At 45.6% G+C, this 13,145-nt stretch overlaps 1 protein-coding gene across 8 annotated transcripts in view; it reads right to left on the reverse strand.

The window, feature by feature from the left end:
• The window catches only part of FOCAD (focadhesin), a 210,354-nt gene that overhangs the window by 154,302 nt on the left and 42,907 nt on the right, over window positions 1–13,145 (reverse strand). For 4 of the 8 annotated variants that reach the window (XM_050944099.1, XM_050944101.1, XM_050944100.1 and 1 more), the window contains 4 exons: window positions 12,291–12,495; window positions 2,681–2,887; window positions 1,167–1,254; window positions 211–413 (listed from right to left, as the gene is read on the reverse strand). The exons of 1 other annotated variant lie outside the window; for it this stretch is intronic. In XM_050944099.1, the coding sequence (XP_050800056.1) occupies window positions 211–413; window positions 1,167–1,254; window positions 2,681–2,887; window positions 12,291–12,495 (703 nt within the window). The remainder of the gene's footprint in view (window positions 1–210; window positions 414–1,166; window positions 1,255–2,680; window positions 2,888–12,290; window positions 12,496–13,145) is intronic. 3 more of the 8 variants (XM_050944102.1, XM_050944104.1, XM_050944103.1) reach the window with 3 other exon arrangements.

The raw sequence follows: 13,145 nt of genomic DNA on the forward strand, positions 1-13,145 counted from the left end.
ACTTAGCTTTTGATGCCTTCCTAGCACTTTCCATTTTACTCATCTTTAATACATGTTTTGACAGTTTCCATGTCAAGTTTGAAAACACACACACACACCACCTTTAGCAGTCTTTAATGTAAATTACTGTATGTAACAATGCAGAGAAACTGTTATATCCCCCCCAACTCAATCTGCCCCAAAAGGGAAGAGCCTTAATTAAATCTTTACCAATTTCTTTTTATCCTTTATGCTTTCCTGCTGTACCATTTCCAGAAGATTTATAGCCAGCTGTTGCCTAGTGGGACCAGAATCTTCCTCCGATATGCAGTCTTCAACTGCTGTTGAAGATAAGATCTGCAACACAGGCATCATCAAGATGATGGCTGTGGCTGGAATTTTCTGAGTTTCTGTACAGGAAAGGAGCTTGCAAGCTATTTGAGCAAGAGAAAAAAATAGGTGGAAAAAAGAGTTATGCTTTTCAGTATGACATACACATTTTCTAGCAAACACTCTGGTCAAGCACAGTAATAGTCCCCAAATATATATATATATATATATATATATATATATACACACACACACACACACATTGTACTGCCACAGTGCAAACTACTTTCCTGGTAAGGAAGACATCACCAAACGTACATTACATGCCCTTTATACCAAGCCACCTGAGCACCTGACATCAACACACACAGAAATGGAATATAATAGAAACCCCTGCTTGTTAATGTATCAACAGGAAAAGTCTATTCTCTACTACTAACACAGTAAGTCAAAAGCCCAGCCAAACAAATAAGCTATACGTTGTGCCCTCAAGATTGTCAAACAGAAGAACTGTCAGAAGGAACAGGTTCAGTAGGCCTGAACCCTGTACAAAGGCTATCCTGCTGCTGGCTGGAAAAATTTAAACCCCTATACAAAGGCAGGACAAGCCAGCAGATGCTAACATCCATGACAGGAAACAGGAGGGGGAAAAGATCTCTCTTTGCCTTTGGCTCCACCATATCAAACTTTTATTTTTTTATTAACAAAAAATTACAACTTAATACAATGAACATTCCAATCACTGCACCTAACTTCAAAGACGACCGATTACAAAAAGACAAAGTCTTAAATTTAAGGAAACAAAACGAACAGGAAACCATGATCTTGGAAACTGGATATTCCAAGGAGAACTTTACCTAGGCTTAAGATGGGTTTCTGCTGACATGCTGGAGTCTGTAGCAGAAGTAAACCTAATCCAATTATGGCCTGTTCAACTGGAAAGTCCTGAAGAGGTAGAAAAAAAATGTTGTTTGAATATTTCAGTTTTGAGCCAGATGCAGTGTGGAAATAAACGTATTTCTACTGCAGGTCTTTTTTATGCACACAGTATATACTGAACACAGTGTATCTGTTCAAACCTCATAATTTAAAAGCAGCAACCTTTCAATAAAGGTAATCATCTGGAAAGCATGAGCTTCAATACAATTCAAGTCTGTTAATAAAATAGCCACAAGATTCTGATTAGTCTCTCTATAATTTGGTTTAACCTGTACTGGCCAGCTCCTACACTACAGTCTACATTGAATCTAACCAGTCAGCACTAAAACATAATAGCTGATATATGGGGACTTTATAATTTTACATTTTCTGGCTTTTTAGGTTTTGCAACGAAGAAACAAAAACAACAAAATTAAACTCAGGCTTCATATATCTACCATAAGCAAACACTATGGTAAAAGCCTTATTAGTTTAGATAAAACAATTCAATGTCTATGTGCTCTACATAAGCCTAGAGATCTTCAGAAATGGGTGCCTAAAGTTAGACTCCTAAGACCATATTCTAAGGACCTAAATAAGTACCCGAACGTCTAAAGTGCTAAGCATCCTATGTTGATGTCAGTAGAAGCTTCTGGGTAATCTGCATTTTTAAAAAATATGTGCTACTTAGATCACTTAATATGGATTTAGAAGCCTAACTTTAGGTACCACCATTGGAGAGGCACCAGGGGAAGGGGGCAATTTTATCCATAGTACACAAATCTCTGTGAAAATACTGGGCCTGAAGCAGTGAAATTCACAGACAGTGGCAACCTGATCTCTGCAATGGTCAAACTATGCTCCTAGATCATGTTTCTAATAGGGTGGAGTGATTTTCTCTAGGGAACAAAAAACCTTTGTTGCTTCAAAATAAAGCTACTTCAACATTAATAATGAAAAGTTATTTAGACTTCCAATACATTAAAAGTTATTGTGAACTGTTTTAGACTAATAGCCCAATTTTTTCAAAAATGCATTAGGCTCCTACGGCAATATTTAGACACCAAAAGTTGAGATTTAAAAAGCACCTATGCAACTTAGGAGCACAAGTCCCATTGACTTGAAACTGCAAACCCTGATTGAGGATTACAGCCCGATCAAAACATTTCAGATTTCTTAACTTGTACAAGTTCAATATATTGGAAGATGGTGCTTGTTGCAAATACAGAGCATGCTATTTGCTTATGAATTTTGTATTAACTTTGTGTTGGTCTCACAGTGAGGATAATGAGAACCTTTGATTGGCTTTTTCAGCACAGATGATCATTTTAGACAAAGATTCTTAGGAAGAAAAAATAACTGCATGTATAGAGCCACTTTGAAAGACCACCTTTAAAATGGCAACAATCTTTCCATTTAATGTAGCTTTTTGTATCTTCTCCCAAATTCCTACCTCTTGCAAGAACTCAACATTTTGCTCTATTAAGCAAATTGTAGATGAACATTCCCCTGTCACGTTCAGACAAATCTCACAGAAGCACAAAATCTGCAGACAAAGCTGGGATAACTGAACTTTCCAAAAAACAGGGTAGCGAAGCAGACTACGGAATAATTCTTCTAGAAAGAACAATGCTTCCGTTATTTGTGACAAGTCCTTTATCTGTAGAGAAAAAGAGATAGCTTAAACACATAAACACACACACTTTTTTTTAATTTATTTTCCTTCTTCCTTACAAGATGTGTGGAAGAGTTTCATTTTCTATAGCTGGTCCTAAGAGTTGTATAACTTTTTTACTGCAAACTTTTCAAGAAACACATTCAGAAATAAACTACCAACCCTAACATTCTATGACTCATGGCAGGATCAGCGTTGAAACAGACAAGCCTATCTGCAGTTTGAAACTCAAGTAAAATCAGACAAAAACTTAAAGAATTAACAAGTACTGCCCTTTTCCTTAAGAGGGACGACAGACAGACATCTTTGGTTTGGGGTCCTTCGTTCCTGATTTGCTACTGCATGCAATTTAATTCCTGAGCTTCTCTGGATTAGCGATTGCCAAATGGAACAAGCGGCACAGAGGTTTTCTAATGCTGAAGTGTTATTATTGAGACCCTCCCCCCCCCAAAAAAAATTCACTTTTCTTATTATCTAATCTTGATTCCAATTTCAGTCTCAAGAGATAGCAGGTCAGTATCTTATTCCCCTGAACCACGATGTAAGTTTATCTACAGAAAAAAATTGCATTTGAGTGTCTTGACCAAAAGTGTCACTCTATGTTTGGAAGCAGTGCAGAAGAGGATTCAAACAACAAGGTGCTTCAATAAGTTAATGTGTTAGATATGAAAGATGTTCTGCTCTTGAAAATTCCAATTCCAATCAAACCCAGCTGTTCTGATCAAAATTCTGGAGCTGGTGTTATGAATATGGTTTTGATCTCATCTATACTGGCATTTATTCCAAGGGATTAAGAACAATGAACCATCTGCTCTAATCAGGCGCCTTGTGCCTGCTGAATTCATCAAGAGGAAAGTCTGCAGGTGACCAGCTGAACCTTTCACCAGTGGCTGCCACCATAAGACAACAAAATGATTATGAAGTGTTTCAGCATTTCTGTAACACACGTTAGCAGGACTAAACAAGGGGCAAGAAAAAGAAAGGATAAAAAGGGCTTGGGGATCGGAGGAGGAAGAAAGGACAGGTTATGAAAACAAGCTTATGAGTTCTTGGGCCAAAGATTTTCCTAGCTGCAGTGAAAGACATACGGTGGACAAGGGGACAATGAAGAGAATGTAAAGCTTAGTACACTTTTATTTTCTTAAATGTAATTTCTAGCAAAACAAAGTTCACTCCTATAGTTGTGTGTTTTGGTTTGGGAGGAATAAAGCAGGTTCATAACTATTTTTCTGAGAAGTTTCCTGTGTCCCTTTTGAAGTCTATTAGCATCCTACGATCTTTAATGTATTTATCCTCACTGCACCTAATATTCCCATTTTACAGACAGAGAACAAAGGCACAAACAGGCTATGGCCATGTCTACACTACAAAATTATTTATGTCATCATAAAGTCACCACAGTTATTAAATTTATTGTATGTACATACTTGGCTCCTTGTGTTGGTGGTGTGTGTCCTCACAAAGAGCACTTATATCAATTGCTTTGTCAGTGTGGGGATTGTGGGATGGCTCCTGAAAGCCAAACCAATGTCCCCACTGTTATTGCTGCTTGCTGTGTGCTCCACAATCTGTATGAGAGTAAGGGGGAGACCTTTATGGCGGGGTGGGAGGCTAAGGCAAATCACCTGGCCGTTGATTACGCGGAGCCAGACACCAGGGTGATTAGAAGAGCACACTAGGAAGTGGTGCGCATCAGAGAACTAGTTTCATCACAGGCCAGGGTACGGTCCGACTGTTGTGTTTGTTTCCCCTTGATGAACCGGCCCCCCCGATTGACTCATTCCCTGTAAGCAATCCACCCTCCCCCTTCGATTACAGCTTGCTTAAGGAAATAAAGTCACTATCATTTAAAAATCATGTATTCTTTATTAAAAAGTCATTATAAAAAGGGCGAGAGAACTGACAAGGTATCCTGGGTGTGGTTTGGGAGGAGGATAGGAGGGAAGGAAAAGGCCACTAAAAATATTTCAAAGCAATGACAGCTTTTTGGTTGGGCTGTCCATGGGGGTGGAGTGGGCGAGAAGGGAGAGAAGTATTTAAAAAGATACATTTTACAGAACAATGGTTATACTCTTTCACAGTGAACAACACTATTCACCTTACATAGCACATGCGATTTCACTACAAGGCCGCATTTTGCGTCTTAATATTGAGTGCCTGCGGCTTTGGAGTTAGAGATCTCACAGACAGGTCCAGGCAGCAGAATTCAGCTTGCATGTGGCCATGGTAAACCACTGTCTTTTGGCTTCTGCAGCCTTCATATACACAGTGCCCTCCTTTCCCAAATACCAAGCAAATCCCGTTCAGTGCTGCTTCTTTCCTGTTAACATGCAGCAGCAGAAACTACTCCCGCATCCAATTCTCTGGGATGATCGCTTTACCCCTCCCCTTACCGCGTGGCTAGTATCATGGAAGATCACTGCTAATCATCCCCCTTTTCCCCCCACCGCGTGGCTGGTAGCAGGGAAGATCCCTGCTAGCCAAACGTGAAAAAGCTCAGCGCCATTACCCCCCCCTCCGCTCCCCCCGCTTGGCTACCTGCAAGGAAGGATTTCTTTTAAGCGACAGGCAAACAGCCCAGTAGGAATGGCCATCTCTGTCCCCTTAATTAAATTCCTGAATTTCAACCAGGTTACCATGAACAATATCACTCTCCTGAGGATAACATAGCGAGATAAAGAACGGATGTTGCTTGAATGCCAGCAATCACCGGGACCATACGCAGCTAGGCTTTGTCATGCAATGATACCAGATTACTTGCTACATGCATGGCATGGTCAAATGTCCTACCATGGAAGACGAATAAAGCAGCGCTGCCCAGAAACCTTCTGCAAAGGCTTTTGGAGTACCTCCAGGAGAGCTTCATGGAGATGTCCCTGAAGGATTTCCACTCTATCCCCAGACATGTTAACAAACTTTTCCAATAACTGCATCCCAAGTCCTCAAGGCATCCCAATAATGCATCCCAAGTCCTCAAGGCAAATCAATTATTAAAAAATGCTTGCTATTAAACCATGTTTTATATTTACAAAAGGTACACTCACCAGAGGTCGCTTCCATGGTTTCATTGTCTGGGCTACTGGCTTGGGAGGGTAATTCTGTCTGGGTGAGAAAAAGCTCCTGGTTGTTGGGGAGAACGGAGTGCTGTGTGCTCTCTGCTAGCACGCCCTCCTCTTCCTCCTCCTCATCTTCCCCGTCCGCAGAATCCTCAGGCATGGTGAGATTACCATCCCTACCTCGGAATCCACGGACAGGGGTGGGGTAGTGGTGGTGGACCCCCCTAGAATTGCATGCAGCTCAGAGTAGAAGCGGCATGTTTTCGGACCTTCCGTTTGCCCCGGACCCTCCGTTTGCTTCTTTTGTTTTCTGGTAGGCTTGTCTGAGCTCCTTAACTTTCACTCTGCACTGCACTGAGTCCCTGGTGTGGCCTTTCTCCATCATAGCCTTGGAAATTTTTTCAAATGTTTTTTCATTTCGTCTTTTGGAACGGAGTTCTGTTAGCACTGAATCCTCTCCCCATATAGCGATCAGATCCAGTACCTCCCGTGCGGTCCATGCTGGAGCTCTTTTTCCATGCTCAGGAGACTGCACTGTTACCTGTGCTGATGAGCTCTGCGTGGTCACCTGTGCTGGTGAGCTCTCCACGCTGGCCAAACAGGAAATGAAATTCCAAAGTTCGCAGGGCTTTTCCTGTCTACCTGGCCAGTGCATCTGAGTTCAGATTGCTGTCCAGAGCGGTTACAGTGCTGCACTGTAGGATACCACCCGGAGGCCAATACCATTGATTTGCGGCCACACTAACCCTAATCTGATTTGGTAATACCGATTTCAGCGCTACTCCTCTCATCAGGGAGGAGTACAGAAACCAATTTAAAGAGCCCTTTATATCGATATAAAGGGCCTCGTTGTGTGGACGAGTGCAGCGTTAAATCGGTTTAACTCTGCTAAAATCAGTATAAACACGTAGTGTAAATCAGGCCTGACACTATGTCCATCCAATTATATTGACACTGACTCTACAGCACTCGGGGAGGGGGTGTTACTAATAGGCACAGAGAGGCACTTACATGGGTGGGATCCAAATATATGAGAAGACACTTGCACAGTTAGGTCGATGCAAGGCAGCTTATGTTGACCTAACCATGAAGCACAGATCAGACCTAAGTGAGTTGTGAAAGCTCACCCAGAAAATCTGTGACGGAGCATGGAAGTTCCTTCTGCATCTCCTGAGTCTCAGGCTTGCAACCTAACCACTGGACCATTCGTCCCCTCTTCTCCTCAATGAGCTATGGCTAAGATTTTGAAAGAGGCCTAAAACAATTAGGCATCCTACTTCGCATGAATTTCAGTGAGAAGTAGGCCCCTTTGACAATCCCAGCCTACACAGAGTACAGTTGTGCCTTCCAGTACATAGTCCCACTGGCTTCAGAGAGTGTCACACTTATTTACGTAAAGGCAGAATTTGTGTTATCTTATTAAAACATAAGAACTTTGTATAGCCCATTTCACATTTTAAAACCACCCATCCAAATTCAAGTGTCATGAGTTTTCTCAAAATAGCTCATGATGTTGAGAGCTGGGTGTAAAAAAAGGTTACCTACCTTTCATAACTGTCATTCTTCAAAATGTGTTGCTCATGTCCATTACACTCTAGGTGTGTGTGCACCCACGAGTGCAGCCGTTGGAGATTTTTGCCTTAGTAGTACCAGTAAGGCTGTCTATGGCACCCTGTGGAGTACCGCACTCACGCCTTGGAATATCAAGCACCGCCGGCCCTATGCCCTATATGTTCCTTCTTGCCGACAACTCTGATAGAGGGGCAGGAGGGCAGTTAATTGAATGAACATGAGCAACATCTCTAAGAGTAACAGTTACAAAAGGTAGATAGCCATTTTTCCTTCGAGAACTTGCTCATGTCGATTCCATTCTAAGAGACTCACAAGCCGAATCAATGGAGGTGGGCTCAAGAGTTCACAGTCTTACAACTCGCATCATTGCTCTGCCAAGCCAGCATCGTCTTGACCCTGCTGCGTAGTGCGACGCAAACGTGTGGACAGACGACCAGGTTGTGGCCCGAAAGACCTCTTGGATCAGCACCTGTGCCAGGAAGGCTGATGATGATGATGCCTGCACCCTAGTCGAATGAGCTGTCATGATGGCTGGTGGGGACACCTTTGCCAGCTCATAGCAAAAGCAGATACAGACCATGATCCAAGACGAGATTCTCTGGGCTGACATTGGGCAACCTGTCATCCTGTCAGTGACAGCAATGAACAACTGCATTAACTTATGGAACAGCTTTGTTTTATCTATGTAGAAGACCAGTGCCCGTTTGACATCCAGGGTAGACAGCCCACACTCCTCATCCGTCACATTAGACTTTGGATAAAGGACTTAAAAGTAAATGTCTTGACCAGTGTGGAACTAGGAGATGACCTTGGATGCAGCTGGATCTTGTCCTTATAGAAGATCCTATTGGGCGGCTCCACTGTTAGCGCCCTGATCTTTCTATGGGCCGAAGTTATAGTGAACAAGAAGGAGACTTTCCAGGAGAAAGCAGGAAGCCAAGAGTTCAAAGGGGAGACCCATGAGCCTTGACAGCACAAGATTCAGGTCCCAAGAGGGGACCAGGTCCCGAACATGCAGGTAAAGGCACTCTAGACCTTTTAAGAAGCGCGCCGTCATGGGATGGGCAAAGACCGACTGGCCTTGAAACGAAGGGTAGAACATCAAAATGATCACCAGATATACCTTGACTGAAGATGGTGGCAGACCCTGGAGCTTAAGGTGCAACCAGATGTCCTGCAGTGGGGCCTCTTCCACACGAATGCGTCAGTCCGAGGCCCAACATATAAACCACTTCCACTTCACCACACAAGTAGCCCTGGTGGTCTTTCTGCTGTCCAGCAGGACCTGTTGGACACCAGCGGAACACTCCTGTTCATCCACACTCAGCAAGGCAGCAGACAACCCATCAAGTGCAGTGATGCCAGGTTCGGGTGCAGCAGGTCACCGTGGTTCTGGGACAGCAGATCCAGCAGAAGAGATAGCTGCAATGGGGTGGCTGCTGAGAGACTCAGCAGCACAGCAAACCAGTGCTGATGAGGCCACGCTGGGCTATGAGAATAAGAGATGCTCTGTCTTGCTTCAACTTCAGCAGTACCTTGTGGATCAACGGTACTGGGGAGAAGGTGTACATCAGTGCTTCCAACGACAGAATAAGGAAGGCGTCCAACAGGGAGCCCTTGTCCCTGCCCCACAGAGAACAGAACAGGTGACACTTTCTGTTATGTCTAGACATAAACAGGTCCACCCGGGGAGTCCCTCACCTGCTGAAGATTAAGCAGACTACTTCTGGATGAAGCAACCATTCGTGGTGAGACAAAAAGGTCATGCTGAAGCAATCTGCCAGGACATTCCTGATTCCAGGCATGTGGGTGGCCACCAGAAAAATGGCATGTTGCACACAAAAGTCCCAGAGGCTGAGAGCCTCCCAACAAAGATCTGAAGACCTGGCATCAGGGCGATACATCATGGCTGTACTGTCCACCAGGACCTGCACCTTCCTGCCAAGTGGGGCAAGAACACCTGGTAGGCCAGGAAAACCGCTCTGAACTCCCTGACATTCATATGAAGGGCCAGATCACTGTGTGGCCAGTGGCCCTGGATGCTGAGCTCACCCAGATGGGCTCCCCAGCCCAGGTCTGACGCATCTGAGACCAGGGTAAGAGACGGAGATGGGGTCACAAAGAGAACCCCCTGCAACATTAACTTGGGATCCAGCCAAGAATCCAAAAGCACGTAGCTCAGCACCGTGACCACACGGGCCAGGGCGTGCCTGCTGGGTCTATAGACCAGGGCTAGCCACACCTTCAGAGGCTGTAGATGAAGTCGGGCATGGCTGTGCACATGTACGTGCACATGGCCATGTGGTCCATTAGTCACAGGCACATGTGGGCTGTGGTGAGCAGATGGCTCTTTATGTGAGCGATCAAGTCTGACATGGCCTGGAATTGCACTTCTGAAAGGAAGGCCCCAGCTCACATGGAGTCGAGAAATGCTCCGATAAACTCTATGCATTCAACTGGTGTTAACATGGACTTCTGTGTTTATTAACAGGCCCAGATCATTGCAGATGAACCACACCAGATTGAGGCTACGTTGCACCTGCTCCCAAGACCTGCCCTTGATGAGCCAGTCGTCAAGATATGGGAAGATCTGGACACCTCACCCTACCCCCGACATCTCAGGTATGCCGCTGCCAGTGTCATGCACTTTGTGAATACCCAGGGAGCCGAGGACAGGCCAAAGGGTAGTGCCGTGAACTGGAAGTGACACCCGGCCACTATGAAACGCAGGAAACGCCTGTGGCCCAGCAATGTGGAGACATGATAAAAGGCATCCTTTAAGTTGAGAGCAGTGTACCAGTTCCCCGGATCCAGGGAAGGAATGATAGAGGCCAGGGAGAACATGTGGAACTTCAACTTCTTGAGAGACTTGTTGAGGTCACGCAGGTCCAGGATGGGTCTGAGGCCCCCTTTGGCTTTCGGGATTAGGAAAGAGCAGAAGTAGAATCCTCTTCCTTCAATGTCCCGAGGAATCTCCTCCACAGCCCCCAAGCCCAGGAGCTTCTTGACCTCCTAAATGAGGAGTTGCTCTTGAGAAGGGCCCCGGAAGACGGACGGCGAAATGAGGAGGCAGGGACAGGAAGGAGGGGTGGCCGAGAACTGCAGGGTATGTCCAGGACCCAGCAGGTTGACATAGAGTGACCATTGCACAGGCGTAACTGAATAGTAACTGTAGCGTGGAGAGCGGTACTGATGCTGGGAAGAACGGGACGGGGAACTTTCCAACTGTGCTGGTGATTGGGATCGATGCCTAAAGGACGACCGTCAAGAGAGTGAGTGGTGCTGGGAATAGTAAGGGAGAGCGATCAACAACGCAATTGAGATCTGCCCCGGGATTCCAGACACAGCGGAGAAGATCAACATCTTCTGTCCGGCGACCAGTGCTGTTCCCCTGCTCCTGAGGGGTTTTAACAGCAGGCTTTCCCTCTTGGGGAACCTTAGCCAGGTCCTGTGGCACCGGCGTCTTCACTGGAGTAGATGGAGACCTACGCTCTCTCTGCACCTAGGGAGCCTGGGATGATGAAGGTGCAGGCAGGAGTGTGGGTCCCATACTTCTCCCAGGAGTCAGTGGCAGACCTTTAAGGGGGCTGGGAGCCCCAGCTGGGGAGGCATGATTGCATGGCCCCGGAGTAGCCTGACAGGGAGGTCAAGGTCCCTTGCTAAATGACTCCTGGGCCTTCTTGCTCGGTACCAGGGAGCACTTCTTGACCTTCTTCTTTGGCACCGGCGATGGTGAATGACGCTAGCAGGAGTTGGGTGCCAGTGCTGCGCTGCGCACTGGGGCTGAGGCACTAGGTACGACCTGTCTGGACAGCTTTGAAGCCGGGTGGAGGGTGGACTCCATCAGGAGAGCCCTGAGATGGATATCCTGCTTCTTTTGGGTGCAGGGCTGAAAATTTTTGCAGATTCAGCACCACTCCTTAACGTGTGCCTCCTCCAAGCACTTAAGGCAGCTGCCATGGGGGCAATCACGGGCATAGGCCTGCTGCAGTCCGAGCAGAGCTTAAACCTGGGAGACCAAGGCTTAAACCCGAGCAGAGCTTAAACCAAGGCATGCCCCGCCTGGGGAAAAGTCTCGCTGGGACCCTAACTACTAATTAACACTTAACAACTACTTAACACTATCAAATGAGAACTATGTACAACGGCCCTAAGGCACGAAGTTCAGAATGGTGGAAACCGCTAGCTCTTGCTCAGCGAGAAAGGTGCTCCGACCGACCACCATGGGCAATAAGAAGGAATTGAGAGGGTGTAGGGCCGGCAGTGCCTGAAATACCATGGTATGAGCACGGCACTCCAGAGGGCACCACAGCCAGCCCTAAGGGTACCGCTAAGGCAAATCTCCGATGGCCGCGCATTTGGGCATGCACACACCTAGAATGGAATCAACATGAGCAAGCACTCAAAGAACAGCAGACTGTGATTGGTTCAGGACAATAACATTCCGTCTTTCACACGCTGCTCTCCCAGCTTAAACTATATACAAGGTCATCAGCATCATTAGTTACTATCACACATAACACATGTTTCCAGTTAGAACTTGCATGGTCAGATTTGATCACTTAAAAAAAAATTATATTACCTTCCCCAAGAAAGCCAGACTTATTAGTTCTAGATTTCCAAGCTGCTGATCAAATCTAGTTTGGAGAGTTGGAATGCAGCATTGCATGTGAACACACAAAGGAGTAATACAATAAAAAAGCTGCTTTAACAAAAGTTTATTTGCAGAAGGCAGGGCCAAGCATTAAATTAACTTTTACCTGAAAATGTGGAATCAAGTCACAAAGCAGCTGAAGAATAAGGTGTTCTAGTGTAGAAGGTGCCTCTCTGTTTTCAGGACCATGTGGCTGAAGTAAGATTTTAAGTAGACTCATTCGCAGTTCAGCATTCTCCCCCAATTGGGATGGTTCACAATACAGGTATCTTAGAAATGGGGTCATTATACAGACACATGAACTCTGTGCCCTGCAGTTCAAAAATAAGTTTGCTGAGACCACTTACTAGTAAAAGTCAGCAAACAGTGAAACCCAAGCAACACAACATTCACAGCCTCTATTGGTATCAACATTGTGCAGGATGTATAGTAATTATGAGAAGACATCATGAGAGTCATTGCTAAATCTCACAATAAGCAGTAACAATTTGATTTACTTGGACAGAACAATATAATGAGCTCTTGAATAGCAGAGGTGCAATTAAAGTGCATTGCCAATTTACTTACTCTGTACTGATGCATGAATAATACCTCACTTTATAGTCCAGGGGTCGGCAACCTCTGGCACACGGCTCGCCAGGGTAAGCATCCTGGCGCGACAGGTCAGTTTGTTTATCTGCCACGTCGGCAGGTTCGGCCGATCGCGGTTCCCACTGAACGCGGTTTGCTGTCCCAGGCCAATGCAGGCGGCAGGAAGCGCCACGGGCTGTGGGATGTGCTGGCTGCTGCTTCCTGGGACGGCGAACCGCGGCCAGTGGGAGCCACGATCGACTGAACCTGCTGACGTGGCAGATAAACAAACTGGCCTGGCCTGCCAGGGAGCTTACCCTGGAGAGCCACATACCAGAGGTTGCCGACCCCTGTTATACTCTTACATGCTGCAATGGCATTTTATATTTGA

This window comes from Gopherus flavomarginatus, chromosome 3 (genome assembly GCF_025201925.1).
Source record: "Gopherus flavomarginatus isolate rGopFla2 chromosome 3, rGopFla2.mat.asm, whole genome shotgun sequence".
Lineage (NCBI taxonomy): Eukaryota > Metazoa > Chordata > Testudines > Testudinidae > Gopherus > Gopherus flavomarginatus.